At 38.9% G+C, this 16,427-nt stretch overlaps 1 protein-coding gene across 1 annotated transcript in view; it reads right to left on the bottom strand.

Moving 5' to 3' along the window:
- Nucleotides 1–2,071: 2,071 nt before the first annotated feature.
- SCP2 (sterol carrier protein 2) overlaps nucleotides 2,072–16,427 on the bottom strand; it is a 97,467-nt gene continuing 83,111 nt past the window's right edge. The window contains exons 14-16 of the mRNA XM_032494299.1: nucleotides 14,108–14,237; nucleotides 6,049–6,128; nucleotides 2,072–3,100 (exon numbers count right to left, since the gene is read on the bottom strand). Of these exons, the coding sequence (XP_032350190.1) occupies nucleotides 3,005–3,100; nucleotides 6,049–6,128; nucleotides 14,108–14,237 (306 nt within the window). The 3' untranslated portion in view covers nucleotides 2,072–3,004. The remainder of the gene's footprint in view (nucleotides 3,101–6,048; nucleotides 6,129–14,107; nucleotides 14,238–16,427) is intronic.

The following is a 16,427-nucleotide window of genomic DNA, read 5'->3' as shown; positions in this document are numbered from 1 at the left end:
GACAGTTTAAATCATTTCATTCCCCCGCTTACAGCCCTTCTGTGATGGTCATCAGTTCCTTCACAAATATTCCAGCTCCATTCTCTTCCCCAGTACCTGGTAAGACTGTCAAGTTGGGTGGGGCACATGACTTTCTTTGGACAATGAAATGGGAGCAGAAGTGATACGTATCACTTTTGGGTGGAAACTTTAAGAGCCAACACATATTTCACGTTTTTGTCTTCCTGTGCCACGACAATCACAATGCTCCAGACAGTAACTGCTCCATTAGCCTGGGTTCTAGACTTAGGATATGATGGTGAAGCAGATATACAGCATGAGTGAGAAATAAACATATGTAAAGTTACACCTTCAACAGCTCCTGACCGCAAGAAGAATGAAACACAAACGCCTTACCATAATGAACAAATTCCAATCCAACTGGCTCCTGTGTATCTTTCCAACCTCATCTTGGGCCTGTCCCTTCAGGTCACCATATTCCACTCACACTGGCCATCTTACAATTTCTAGAACAATCCAGGCGTCTTTCTACCCTTTGTTGCATGGTTCTTTGCATGGTTCACTCCTCAACCCGCAGATCTCAACTTAAATATTACCTCCTCAGAGATGTCTCCCTTAACTAGTTTATCAAAGGAGGCCCCTCATTGTGACTCCCCATCACCACACCCTGACCATCTCCTGCATGGCACATCAGTGTGTAATAATTATTCACCTCTTCGACTGACTGTCTCTCCCACTAGACTGTAAGCACCATTAGGGGAGGAGCTCTCTGCTATCTCCAGTGCCTAGCATTGTACCCTCAATATGGTATCCTATATATAGTAGGCACTCAAGAAATACTTGTTCAGTGAATGAACAAATGAAAAAAGACTCCAAAAGTGGGATGTAAAAAAACCACTACAGACATCATACCACATATCACAGAGACAAAAGGTGGGGATAGTAAGGGAACTCACATTTATAGTAAGGGAACTAAGAATGACTGTGACGTACACCTAACACTAATTTAGGTAGTTTACATATGTTATCTCTCTAGATTCTCAATAATCCTAGGAGGTCAATATTAATATCTCCACATTCTAGATCAGGCAACTGAGACTCAATCTGCTCTAGCAGCAAAACCAGTAAAAGCAACAGTTTCAACCCAGACCTGTTAACCTCTTTCCTCCAAACCATGCTTCTCTAGAAGTTAAACTGCTACTATATTTTATCATTAAGTACTTTTCTATTATACATATAAGTTGCACTTATATATGAATACATTTCTACTCCAAGAAGCAGTTTTTGTTTTTCTTTTTTCTTTTGTTTGTTTTTTCAAGTTCATCCTAAAGCCTATAACAGATACCTCCTATTATCTGGGACAAGTGAACGCAGAATAATGCAGCAAATCCAAACTACAAATAAATCACAGACATTCTGTTGGAACTTTTTTCTTGAAGTCTTTTTTTGTCTCAGAGTAAGAAGCCACTATGATTAGGAAGTAGGTCTGTGTTCTGAATTCATTTTATGGGACTTGAGATCAATTTACACTGGCTTAATGTACCAAAATACTGTTCTGCTGGTCACAGAACATGCAAAACTAAATGGTCTAAGCAGATTGGGTCCACAGCCCTGACTTGATTAGCACAGGGTCCAAACATCTAAGCAAACAAATGAAACCACCTGGCTTTTACCCCAACCACCTCTGGGTGAAGTAAACTTGTTAACAGCGGGCTGGTGGGGCCCGGATGACTACCAAACAGTTCTGCTGGGCTCTGAGGAGACTCACAGGAGTGGTCAGAGCAGAAGGGGCTCTTAATCTTAAATGCCTTCTATTAAGAGTTTAGCAAACAGGCCCAAGCAAGCAGTTACTTCCTTGCCTAAGAGAAGCAAGACTCCTGGCTCCTGGTCAAGTGCTCTTCCCACTGCAACACAGTACCCTCCTAATCAAGAGCCTAGTGATCGATATTGCCAAAGCAACCAGTAGACAGTAGCCTAGAAACACAGACTGTAAACCCCCAATGTTTCTCTTACTCACCATCATTTAGAAATCCCTGGACAAACAGAATATACACAATAAAAACAAAGCAGATGAGGAGGAGCTATTTTAATTTTCTATTAAACATTCTTCCAAAAACATTATTTTACCCCATACTTACTGAGTTATTAGAAATAACATTTGCATTAGAAAAACTGGGAAGACAAATGTGGATAGTTAAACTAAACATATGAAAAAGGAAAATTAAAAACAAGGGCAGGAGAGCTTTACAAATTTAATTAAATGAATATGAGATTATAATCTGAAAACTGTGCATCTCAAAGCAAACATTTTTTCAATTATTTTTAACAACAGTGTTTTTTGATTCTAATACAGTGATTTTTTTCAAGAATGAAAACCATTTAAAAAATATTTTTATTTTAAAAATAGGCCTGTGTTCAGCTATAGATTTTTTTTCTCCCAAGCTCTGATCATATTTCTTTGATTTGGGAAGAAAATATCATTTTGATGGCAAGAAATGCAAAATTTTAGTTTTTTTAAAATCCCAGTACAGAATTTTAAAAATTATCAATGGAAAATAGATTAAGATCATTAAGTGCACAACACTAATTATTGGCCAGCTACTTGTATTCTGCTTCTTCCCTAGTTCTCCCAAGGAAAACTTAAACTGAACCTTCAGCAGAATAATCCTCAAATATACTTTATAAGCAAAATGAGAGCTTTCGTTTACATAGTTTTTGGATTTTGCTGTTCCTAATTTTATTTTAAAACTCAATTTTACTCCAAACCATAATTACCATATTAACTTTGTAATGCACAGTTGTATGTAATTCAGCAAAGCAGTAGTGTACCATCAGGTTCTATTCACCCAGAGCTTAGGGAAAACAAGACTGGTCATACCCATTTAAAAACAAATCTCATGCTATTTGCCAATGTGCAGTTTCAATCTAAGTTCTGATAATGAAATATATGGATATATATCTATATATCTCATCCTGATTTTCAAAGGTGAGCAAAGGTAGTTCTTCACAGCTTAGCTTTGCCTGGTTGAAGCTGAAGATTTTGTAACTTCATAGCCAGACCCATGTTGCCAGTGATTTTCAATTTGCCTTGAAAGAAGGCCTGTGAGTAAGAAGAAAGAAAATGTATTATTGGGTGGTTTTTGTTTTGAGATTGCTGTTATTCCTAGACTATCCAGCTCTGAGAGGATTTATTTATCCAGGTCTCTTAAACATTCTTTAAAATATGAAAGTTGGCTTTCTGGAATAGATTTAGAAACAGACTCCTCAAAAGGATGAACTTAGTGGGGAGGGTAGAGCTCAAGCGGTAGAGTGCATGCCTAGCATGCACAAAGCTCTAGGTTCAATCCCCAATACCTCATCTAAAAACAAATAAACCTGATTACCTACATTCCCTGCCAAAATAAAATAATTAAATAACATAGTAATAAATAAATAAAATTTTTTTTAAAGGATGAACTTGTAAAAGCCATTCTTTACATAGAGCAGTCAAAAGTTACATCTTTCCCAAATATCTTCTCTTAGAAACTGAGTCTGCCTTTAGCTGCCTTCCTCAAAGGTGGTACATTTTCCAAGTATCAGGCAAAGTGGGTTCATACTAGATTGATTTTGTTTAAAAATATTACATGTGGATCAGGAATATGAACTGAAAACTTCAGTAGTCTGCTAACAGGGAGAAAAAGTACATGCATAACACAAAAACTCTTGGGATTCAATACCATGTGGGTGAAATGTCACCATCTCTTTTTCCTTTTTTGGTCTACATGATAAAGATCCATTCCCTACAGAGGAAGGTCAGGCAGCCTGCTCAGACTGAGGTGCCTGTGTTAATCTTTGGCTCGAAAAGAACAATCAAACCGATCCCAAGTACAGAGCCACAATTTGTTCCATTTAACAACTGCCTGAGATTAGGTCACATGATATTTGCTAAATTTATCATGTCACAAAATCCCAGGAAAACTTTAAAGAAATAGCAAAATTGGGAACATAGCATGATTTCCCTGCTATGATCTCAGTCTTTTAACTCGATCTTAAAATAAGGAAAAGCTAGAGAAGTTTCTGGTAGTCTTATCTTACTAACAAGCACATGAAGAAGTGAGGAGCTCTTCTGCCCCATCCACAGGAAAGCACAGAGCTCTGCTTTCTTTACACCTTCTGGTAAGGGTGACTAATTCCTTTTTTTTTTTTTCCCTCCTCTGTCTGGACAAACTAAGTATTTCCTTTCTATATGGCACATAGCCTTCTGTCTGATGACTTAAAGGTCAGGTGTCTCAGAACACAATACATTTAACATGCGTCCTTGAAAAATATGGACCAGTAGTACCTAGAAAAAAAACTCACCATCTTTTCCTTTTTTTAATTAAAAGGGGAAATGACTTTTTATTTAATAATTATTATAGAGAAAGATGAATCTTTATCCTTTAGAGAATCCAAAACATAAGAATCATTTTAATCTGGCCCTTAAGGTGTTCTTCATGTGTGCTTTCTGCTGGAGAGCATATTGCTTTGTTTCAACTGCAGCCAAACACTGAAATTATAATTTCCACTGCATTTAATGGTTTCCAGTCAAATCCTCTACCAAGCATAAGGGAAGGCCATTAGTCCATTAACAGAAAGGTTTCCCATTTTTATCTTTAATTCCTTTGGGTGTTAACAGGTGTTCAGGAAAAGTAAGCTGCCATTTCATTCTCCAAAACGGGTGGTGAACAGATAAACTGAGAGCATGAGGGTAGCTGAATGTGAAGTCTGACTACCCTGCCAAGGAAGTGTACGGTGGAATGAGCAGCAGTGCGTGGGAAGGAGGATGTCGGCCAGCTCCAAGATTGGTGGCCTCTGCTCTGTCCAGATTTCTGGAGAGCGTGCAGTGGGTGGAAATATCAGTGTCAATGGTGTGTATTCAGTTGAAATGTCACAGATGTAAGTCTCTCAGCTGAAATAGGTTTAGTTGCTTAGAAAAAGCATTTTTAAAAAAAGGGAATACAAATCGAAGTCAGATTTAGTTGTTTCATCCAATCTTTTGAATTACAAGGGCATCACAGAAAGACCTAAAACAAATCAGGCTGAGGCAACAACAACAAAAGGTTACAATGGAAAGAAGAATCTTAGTTTCCTTTGTGTTTTCTATGGCTAGTGGAAAGCTCAGTATATCATGTCTGTTCAACACTGTGCAACTACAGAGTATATGAAGACCCTTGACAATCTGGGGGCCCAGAAAAATCTATATAAGGCATAAATACATTTTAGACAAATACCAATTAATTCAGCAACCGTGAAAACCTAAAAACACCAGGCATCATGCTAAGTTCTGGAGACACGAAGACGAACAAGATGTGGTTTGTTTCCTTGAGACAGTCACAATCCAATGCAGAGATAGGCACATTATGACTAATATAATGAGACCAGTGCTAAGCTAGCAGTCCAGCGTGTGGCCCAGAAGAGGGACTGACTACAGCTCCCCTACTATGTGATAGGAAGTCTTTGGACATAATACCTAAGCTCATTTTGAAAGACAAAGAGTTTGTCAAGGAAGGACAGTTCAGGCAAAAAGAGCACAGACAAAGATATGAGACATAAAAGGTCATGCCTCTGTTCATACCAGTCCCTCCTTCTACGTGAATCGCTCCTACACACCATTTGTGCACTGCTAACTTGTAATCACCCCAGCACTCAGTGCAAGTATCACTTCCTCTGTGAAGCCTTCTCTAATGGCCCAGGAAGGCATGGCTGCTCCTTCCCCCACCCTCCCTGACCACAGGCCAGGCAGGGTGCCTGGATATTTGGCTGCTACAGATCTGCTGCATACCAAACTGTGGATGCCCTGAGCATGAGAACTACTTCTTATTCTTCTGGACATTTCCAGCAGACAGGGCAGAGCTGGTACATGGTCAGCCCCACAACTGTTTGTCATTTGTTAAGTGAACATTCTGGGGAACACTGAGTTTTGTGGCTTTGACCACTCAGCACTTTATGGGATGAGGCTGAGGTAGGTGATGAAGTGGGACAGGCTAAAAGCCCCAGCTGATGGAAGGATATAAGCACCATCATACTTACCGACTGAGGATTCATTTTACCAGTCATCAAAGCCAGTAAGTCCGAGTCAGCCATTGTGATTGTGCAGTCGGCCTTCTTATCTAAAAGAGAAGGAAGGAGAAGAGGTGAGTGCTCAGTTTTATGCATACATTTTAGTCAAAAGCCACTGACTGCAGCAGAATCACAGGCAGTATTAGGGCAGGACAATGGGCACTCATGTACACTTCAATGGCAGTCTGGTAAAATGTGGCACAGATCACAAGCAACCTTGGTATTTAACAAGAAGGAATTTATTACATTAGCCAAGGTATATTCATAGAATGGGATATAATGCAGACATTAGATGATGTGGATCTACATTTTACTGACCCGAAAAAATATTCATGTTACATCATGTTCATGATACTGTTATTTATATAAGCCAGTTACAGAGCAAACTGTAAGCATGGACCCATTTTTTTGCTGAAAAGCAGATATTCAATTATACATGCATAGAAAAAAAAATCTGTAAACTCAGACACCAATATATTAACAGCAGTTATTGCGACGCACAGACTCTAAGGTAACCCCTGTGATCCCTGTCTTCTGGTGTCCATGACTTTATATAACCCCCTACCCTCAAGTGTGGACAGGACCTGTGACTTACTTCTAGCCTAAAGAATGTGGCAAAAGTGATGGGATGTCATTCCTGTGTTCTATTACATGTATCAGACTCTGTCTTGCTGACTGACTCACTCTCACTCTCCTGCTGGCCTTGAATAAGCTAGCTGCTTTCCTGTGAACTACATACGGCATACGAAGAGGGCAACCTGGCAGAGTACTGGCCTTTAGGAGCTGAGGGCAGACTCTAGTCTATAACCAGTAAAAAACTAAAGCTATCATTCTCATAGCTGCAAGGAAATTAATTGTGCCAGCAACATGAGTTAGCCTGGACATGAACTCTGCCCCAGTCAAGTCTCCAGGTGAGGACCCAGCCCTGGCCACACCTTGATTTCAGCCTGTGAGACCCTATGCAGAGGACCCAGCTAAGTTGTCCTCGGTCAACTTATGATGGAAACTGTGAGATAATAAATGTGTGTGTTGTTTAAACATTAAGTTTGTGGTAATTTGTTATGTGGTAATAGATGATGAATACTTATCTAGACAGGGATTAAAAAACTTTTTCTGTAAAGGATCAGACACTAAATTATTTTAGGCTTTGTGGGCCACGAGGTCTCTACTGCAAGTACTCAGCTCTGCACTTGTAGCACACAGCAGCCACAGATAACACATAAACAAATGAATGTAGCTGTGCTCCGATAAAACTATTTTCAAAATAGGCAGCAGATCGAAAGGTAGAAGATATTTGAAACTCACATACCCAACAAAGAACTTGTATGCAGAAAATATAAGAAACTCCTATCACTCAATTAGAAAAGGTTAGATAATCTGATATAAAAATGGGCAAACAGCATAAACAGGCAAATACCAAAGATCTTCAAATAGCCAAAAAAAAAAAAAAGTCCATGAAACAATGTTCAACTTTATGAATTACCAAGAAAATGCAAATTAGAAGTATGGATGAGATACTACAACATACCTACTAGAATGAATGGCTTTAAAAAAAAAAGACAACACCCAGTGCTGGTGAGGATGAGGAGCAAAGGAAAATGGTCAATACCATGCTGGAGGGACTGTAAAATGGTGCAGCCACTTTAGAAAACAGTCTGGAAGTTTCTTAAAAAGCTAAACATACACATGTCATATGAGCCAGCAACCCCACTCTTAGGTGTTTACCCAAGAGAAATGAAAACATAAATCCACACAAAAATTTGTATGTGAATGTTCATAGAGGCTTTATTCAAATTGTCAAAAGCTGGGAAAAAACCAAATATGCACCAACTGATGGATAGATAAACTACTCAGAAGCAAAAAGGAACAAACTACTGATGATACGTGCAACAACATGAAGGAACCTCAGGGAAAGAAGCAGGCTCAAAAAGCTGCCTACTGTATGACTCCACTTGCACATTCTGGAAAAAGTGAAACTACAGAGACAGAAATCAGATTAGTGGTTGCCAGGGCCTGAGGGTAAGAGAAGGGGACTGACTACAAAAGGACATGAGGACATTTTGGGGAAATATTTTATATCTTGATTTTTGGTAATCGTTATGTAGCTGTATGCATTTATCTAAATTCACAGAATTGCACATCTATAAAAGGTAGATTTTACTGTATGTAAATTATACCTCAATGAACTTGACATTATAAAAAACAGATATTACCAAGTACTGTCAAAAATGTAGAGCAAATAAAACTCTCCTATAATGTGGAAGAGAATGTAAAATGGTTTATCAAAAAACTGGCTATACTGAACCTCAGGACTTAGTATTTCTACTCCTGGTTATATGCCAAATGGAAGTAATAAGCACATATGTCCACTGAAAGACACACGTGAGAATGTTCATAACAGCTCTATTCATAAGGCCCCCAAATGGAAATACTGCAAAGATACAACAACCATCAAACAAATAAATAATTCCTGGAGCATTCACATAGTCAAAATGAAATACTGCTACATGCAACCATATAATGAACCTTACAATGCTGAGCAAAGGGAGCCACACCTAAATGAGTAAATATTGTATGGTTCCATCTATATGAATTTCTGAAATAAATAAAATCAATCTACGGTGACAGAATTCGGACTAGTGGTTCCTTTTGGGAGCGGACAGCGATGGGAGGTGGTGTGAGGGAGGTGTCTAGCAACACCTCTGGTGCTGGCAACATTCTGCATCTTAATCTGGGAGATATATTCATTTGTTAACATGTATCAAGCTGTGTGTTTCAGATTTATGCCCTTCATTACAGGTTGGACTTCAGAAAATTTTTACATGTAACCAAACAAAAAAACCAGGCGGTGGGATGGATTTGGGCCCCAGGCCATAATTTGTCAATCCCTAATGTAGACAGAGGGATTATAGACAAGTAACTTTTTCATTTTGTTTCTCTATCTTTTCTGATTTTTTCTGCACTTGGTATATATTACTTACATAATACAAAGTTTTAAAAATGTTAAATTTTAATAGTATAATCTAATTATAATGAAAAAAAAAAAGGCCATACAACAAAGACTCTAATATCTCATTGCTAAGTCAGTCATATCTACCTTGGACAAACGAGATATTTCAAGCGCAAAGGGAAAAATTCACAAGAAATCAAAATTTTCAGCAGTCGTTATTTTAGGTAATTAACACAATAATACTCTAATAGTATTACTGCTACTAATAGTAATAACATCAAATTACAGCCCAATAGTCAATCAGATAATCTGTGCCTTAATAAAAATGATAGGGGTTGCTATGGTCTGAATGTTTCTATCTCCCTAAAACTCATGTATGTTGAAATCCTAATGCCTGATGTGATAGTATTGGGAGGGGTGAGGGCTTTGGGAGGTCATGAGGGTGGAGCCCTTATGAACTGGATTAATGTTTTATAAAAGAGCCTCCAAAGGAACCGCTAGCCCCTTCCACCATGTGAGCCCACAGCGAGAAGGCATTGGCTAAGAACTAGGAAGAGGGCCCTCACCAAATGCGACCATGCTAAAGCTTTGTTCTTGGACTTCCACCCACCAGAACAACAGGAAATAAGTTTCTGTTGTTTATAAGCCACCCAGGCTGTGTAGTGTGTTCAATATGGCAGCCCAAATGGGCTAAGATAAGGATAAACTATTAAAGCACAGCATGCCCACATTATTAAACAACTAAAACAAGAAAATTTGAAGTTTTCATTACAAGTCTTAGCACTCAGGGACAGCGCCTAAAAAGACTGTGGTTCAATGGCCATTCCACCTTTGCCTCTAACAAAATCCTCTCTTATTACTTGAAAAAAGGTCTGAAGTCTTAAAAATTAAGTTATTTACAATCTAGAAAATCCACTTCTCTTGTAGATATATATAACATCAAAGAGCAGGGAGAAAAAGGCTGGCAAATTGAGATACTTGGACTTGATTTATAGTTGGACTAGATCCTAATATTCCAAGGAAGGACTCCTGGTCAATAAAAAGTTGATTTTAGAAAGTACAGTCTGCTGTTGCTGCTGTTACTGTATCAGCATTTACTGAGCTCTCACTATGCTGATTACTTCACATGGACTCATTTGATCTTTATAATAATTCTATGAGGCTCAGAGAAGTCAAACAACTTGCTGAAGGTCACACAGCTAATAAGTGGCTGAGCGAGGTGTGAAAGCAGATTCCTGCTCCCTAAGTTCATACTCCCATCTCCTGAGCTCCTGTTACAGGAGGGGTACAAACATTCAGCAGCTCAGTTTTAACTGGGCTTTCACCAATTCATCAGCATCTGATGAATCCCAGATGCTTTCTCAGCTCTCCAAGTCCTTTTGAGAAGTCATAGACAAGACTGATGTGTTAAAGCAAAACTAATGTTTAATATATGGGCTGGGGAGGAACAATGATTTACCAAGCACTTACCACACCAGGTGCTTTACATACCTTATCTCATTTAACCTCCACAACATATCCATTGATAGACATTATTCTCATCATTTTCTAGGTGAAACAGTTGGACTCAGGGAAGGTATATACCTAGCAAGTGACAGAGCCAAGGTTTGAACCCAGGTTTGGGTGTCTGCAAAGGCTATGCTCTTTTTACTGTATTTTGGGGATTGGAGACTCTGAGGCTTTCTGCATCATGCTACCCACAAAGGGGCAGGGTTGAGAACTCCAATAGGTGCTGAGAGGGCAGAATAAAGGAATGTAAGAATAATATCATTGTTAAATTAATCAAAGTTGGTTTCCTGGAGATATGCTATGTGAGTAGTTTCAAAAGCGGGTGGGTGTGAGTAGAATTCATGGAGAGGCACCCAGGCAGCAAGAAAAGATTATGGAAAAACGCACAAAATTGAAAAGCTCTTGATAAAATCATCTGTATCATTACCAAACTCCTAGAATATAAGCAAATGAAACACATTTAAGTAAATCTTACTTTGTTAACAGAAAGTAAAACTCTCATCAGTATGGACATGCCAAAAAGAACGAGCAATTCTCTTTAAGATGCCAGTTCAAACTAGGACAGGTTATTAGTACTTTAACATAGCTGATCTCTAACAAACGGTCATTTGTTGGCTGATGTAAATGGAGCTGGCAATTTCTCATGGTAGCTTTTACTGGTAAGTCCATATTTCAATGCTACTCCAGGCTGCCAACATGTATCAATTTCAGCAGAAATTCAGGGTATAATCCCTTCAGGTCTGGGATGGGGCACCTAGTGCTGGGAGAGCTCACTGCCAGAGTCCATGTGCAGAGAACAAGGCTTTTCTGAAATTATGGAATACATTTCCATAAGCATATTATCTTTCATAACACAAATAACAAAACAGGAAAGATTTCCTTTAAAAATGACCTTAGTGACTGTCTGGGCATATCAATATAATCCTGAAGTTACTATTAATCTTCAGTCACAAAAAAAAAAAAAAAGGCATTATTTCCCCAAAGTTCTTTTTATTTCGAAAAGCTAGAGTCCAGATGAAGCATTTAGTTTTCTTCCTACACCACAATGGATGGCAGCTCATAGAATGTAAACGTAGTTATTTTTCTGCCCACTCATTTAAGAAAAAAATGCTGCCCACACCAAATGCCCTTACTACTCTTCAGCTTTTCCTTCATTAATCTCTAGTTGATTTCTTATTCAACAGTGCATATAACACTGCTCTTAGCATTTTCTCCTTTCTCCAGGCTCTAAACTATTCCAGGAGTTCTGCCAGCCTCCTCTCTACTTCAAAATGTCCCTGAGTATTTCTCTACCCTCTTTGGGAAAGAGCATCCGTCCCTCCTCACTGAAACTATCCTCCTTCCACCTGTGCTCCTGACGTCACCCTCTCCTCCAAGACCTCCCTCGATAACGAACCCTACCATCTCCGACAGACCTCCTTCTCCTTCACAGTTTCTAGGTCCCATCAACTTCACCCTAAATATCCCTGGCGACTACCATGTAGCAACACCCTTTATTTCTCCTCACTGCCAACACTCAGGCTATCCTTTTTGCTTACTTAGATAGTAGTACCATCCATCTTCCTAACTGTTCTCTCTGCCTCTGATTTCTTCCCTTCTAATTAATTCATCAGGTCTAATGCACCAGCTTCATCCTCTAAAACACAGCTTTGACTTTCACTTTTCTACTTAGAATGCTTTAATGGATTGATTATATATCAAATCACTTTCAAAGTTCATAGGGTAGCCCTCTAAAAAGGTAGTTCCCATCCATCATCTTTCCTAATCACACCAGGCTCTATCCAACAAGAGAAACGTAACATACAGTATAGCTACCACTGACTGAATGCTTACTAAGCATCATTCATTCATTCTGCTGTTCATTTTTCACTTATTTATTTTACTGAAGGCCTTCCATGTATCAGGTGCTATTCCAAGCACTGTGAATGCGGCAGTGAACCTAAGAGGCAAAAGTTCTGCCTTCATGCAGCTTTCAACTCAAGTGGGGGATGGACAACAAGCAAATAAATAAGATATGGTATCTGACATGCCTGTAAGTGCTATAAAGAAAAATAAGGTGGGAAAGGGGGTTAGGGAATGGTAATGGGTGTGATTTAAAAGTGTGGTGGGGAAAGGCTCACTGAGAAAGGTAGCATTTGGGCAAAAATCCTAAGGAAGTAAGAAAACAAGCCATGAGGGTATCTGAGGGATGGCGATTCCAGGCAGTGGAAAACCCCTGAACTAGGAACACCCTATATTCAAGCAATAGCTCAGAAGCCAGTGTGAGCAGAGCAAAGTGAGGGAGAATATAGTAAGACAGAGAAAACTAGGCCCAGAGTATGTGGTGCCACTGTATGGACTCTGCCTTTTACTCTGGGTGAGCTGAAAGCCACTGGATGCTTTTGAGCAGAGAAGGGTCACAACCTGACTTAAGTTTTAAAATGATCACTCCAGCTGGTGTGTGTGGAGAACCTGCAGGGCAAGGTTAGAAACAGGGAGAACAGGCAAAAAAAATGGTGGAGACTTAGACTGAGGTGGTAGCAGCAGAGGACAGAATTCACTGATGGATTAGACTGGGGAGTGTGAGAAAAAGAGGAGCCAATGATGACTTCAAGGGTTGTGGACTGAGGAATCGGTAAGACAGAGGAAAAGTTTACTCAGACAGAGAAGACAGTGGGAGGAGAACATGATTAAACGGGAGTGGGAGGAAAACCAGGAGTTCAGTCTCATACATGCTAGCTTTGGGATACCTATTAAGTATCCAAGTAAACTTGTCAGTTAAACAGCTGGATATACACCTTGGAGTTCAATGTCTGACTCCATGCTGAACATATCTGGGAGTCATCAGTGTAGAGATGGTTTTAAAAGCATGAAACTAGAAGAGAGCCCAGGCAGTGAATGTAGATAGAACTGAGCCTTAGAGCACTCCGGCATTTGGAAATTTAGAGATGAGGAAAAGACAGGAAGAGAGGCCAAGAAGAAACAGCCAGTAGGTAAGAAGAAAGCCTGAAAGAGTAATATTATCATGAGGGCTGGGAATTAACCACTGAATTTAGCAACATGGTGGTCACTGGTGACCTTGACAAGAACAGTTTTGGGATAGTGATGAGGACTAAAGTTGACTGGAGTGGGTGCAAAATAGTGACTGGGATGAGATAGTTGAGACAGTGAGTACAGACAGGTCTTCTGAGGACACGTAACCATGCACTAAACCATGTGCTTTACAGGTTAATTAGGAGATAACTCTCTTAATCCTCATATCAACTCTACAAAATAGGTACCATTTATCATTCCCATTTATAAATGGGGAAAAAAAAAAAACCCTGAAGCTCAGAAAAGTTAAATAATTCACTCAGTGGAGGAATCTGTGATTGGCAAGACCAGCAGCCCAAACCCAGATTTGTCAAATTCCAAAGTCTAACCCTGGTGAGGAAGCAGCTGTGACCTATTTCTGTTTCCATGGATTCACCAGTTCTTTAACAAGGTCCTATACCTCTAAAGCCAGCCCTCTCGGGGAACACCAAAGCAGACCCCCGTTTTCCTTTGCGCACCTGTCAGCGCTTCTCTAGACGAAGTCATCACTGCACTGACCTGAGTTAGGGAGCACTGATCCTTTGCCGTTCTTCACATCCACCACCCAGGTGGCTTCTTTACCCTCAGGGCCATCTTTCACCTTGAAGGCAAAAATACCACCAATTTTCTTCACAAACTGCTCCCCTTCCTGGAAAGAAAAATGATACAGTTATATTAAGTCCATTTCCCTGGCTTTTCCCCCAAACTAAATGTTTAAATAGATACATGACGTGAGCAGCTGGGCCAGCAGGCAGTCCCCAAGCTCCCTTAAGATCTTTTACGCAGAAAAGTCTGAAAGACAACCAGGCAACAACTCCCTCATCTGCCAAATTTCTTGTTAAAAATGGCTTTCCGGATACAACTGGTGGAAGGACAGGGAAAATGGGGGAGTGAGTGGCACAGCCAGCAGTATTTTCTACTAAAATAGCCTTCCCTTGTCTCAATAATTTCTCAAAGATTCACTCTGGCCTCTCTAAATGTAGGAACCCTAACTCCTCTTTTTTCTGGGGGGGGCGGGGGCAGGAAATTTCCTTCACATATATTTTGGGTGTTCCACAATCAGAATTTTTTTTTTAATTTATCCATAGTCATACAGGACTTACATATTTTTTTCCACTTTTTAATTGAAGTATAGTCAGTTTACAATGTTCTATCAATTTCTGGTGTACAGCATAATGTTTCAGTCATACATATACATATATATTTCTTTTCATATTCTTTTTCATTATAGGTTACTACAAGATACTGAATATAGTTCCCTGTGCTATACAATATAAACTTGTTTATCTGTTTTACATATAGTAGTTAGTATCTGCAAATCTCGAACTCCCATTTTATCCCTTCCCACTCCCTTTCCCCCCTGGTAACCATGAGTTTGTTTTCTGTCTGTGAGTCTGTTTCTGTCTTGTAAATAAATACATTAGTATCTTTTTTTTTAGATTCCACATATAAGTGATATCACTTGGTATTTTTCTTTCTGTCTGTCTTACTTCACTCAGAATGACATTCTCCAGGTCCATCCATGTTGCTGCAAATGGCATTATTTTATTTTTCTTTATGGCTGAGTAGTATTCCATTGTATAAATATGCCACAACTTCTCTATCCAGTCATCTGTCAATGGACATTTAGATTGTTTCTGTGTCTTGGCTATTGTATGTAGTGCTGCTGTGAACATTGGGATGCATCTATCTTTTTGAATTACAGCTTCTTCTGGATATATGCCCAGGAGTTGGATTGCTGGATCATACAGTAAGTCTATTTTTAGTCTTTTGAGGAATCTCCATACTGTTTTCCATAATGGCTGTACCAAACTACATTCCCACCAACAGTGAAGGAGGGTTCCCTTTTCTCTACACTCTTTCTAGCATTTACACAATCAGAATGTAAAGATAAATGGTTCAACTTATTTCCTGGATTAGTATAAAGAATTACACAGGAATAAAGTGTAGAGAATTATACAAGTAATAAACCACCTACCACCTACTTTTGGATCTTGGGGAATGAAGCTGAAAAAATAACCTCAGATCCACATCTCTGTAGGTTGGTTTCCTTTCTCCCTCCTTCTCCCTTCATTCCCACTCTGTTTCATCTTTCCTTACTGAAATATTTATTGACTGAAACAATGACTGGCACTAGATATTGTTCCAGGCATTAAGGAGTAAGAAAGGTAAATGATAATACACTCTGACCACTATGACAACATACTGGGATAAAGGAGAACACAAGGAGAACAGAGGAGCCGCTAGGCTGGCTGGCAGGATGAATAACTCACACACCTTAAAAAACACACACACAATCATTTTATTGCAATTATTTTCTTCAGAGAAGACATACATTTTATTGCGGAAAAATAGAAAATTATTGATATGCAAAAAGAAAATATAAGCCATTCATAATTTCACCAGAGAAAAAAAAATTGATATAAATGCCCTCCATTTTTCTTCTCTGCATATATATTTTTTAAATGAGATCACAGTGTATATACTGTTTTGTAATTCACTTTTCAGTTTAATATAGCTATCTTTACTACTGTGTCATTAAATATCCTTCTACATAGTTTAAAATGACTATACGTGGTCTTTAACTGTAGAAGTATACTATACTTTATTTAACCTGTTAAATAAATTAATCTCTAAGTCTATTTGAATTTTCTTATAATTTCTAATAGTTTTTATTCCTCATCTTTAATTTTAGCCCTATACCCCTACAGTAATTTATGTTCAAGATTATTCCTTTTGGTATCATAATATTTGTTCTTTTAACAGACATTTAAATGCTTATTATGCTCAGGTACTGTGCTAGGTACCTGAAATATTCAAATAATTATCATTAGATACT

Source organism: Camelus ferus, chromosome 13 (genome assembly GCF_009834535.1).
Source record: "Camelus ferus isolate YT-003-E chromosome 13, BCGSAC_Cfer_1.0, whole genome shotgun sequence".
NCBI lineage: Eukaryota > Metazoa > Chordata > Mammalia > Artiodactyla > Camelidae > Camelus > Camelus ferus.
This window is presented reverse-complemented; position numbering and strand designations above follow the sequence as displayed.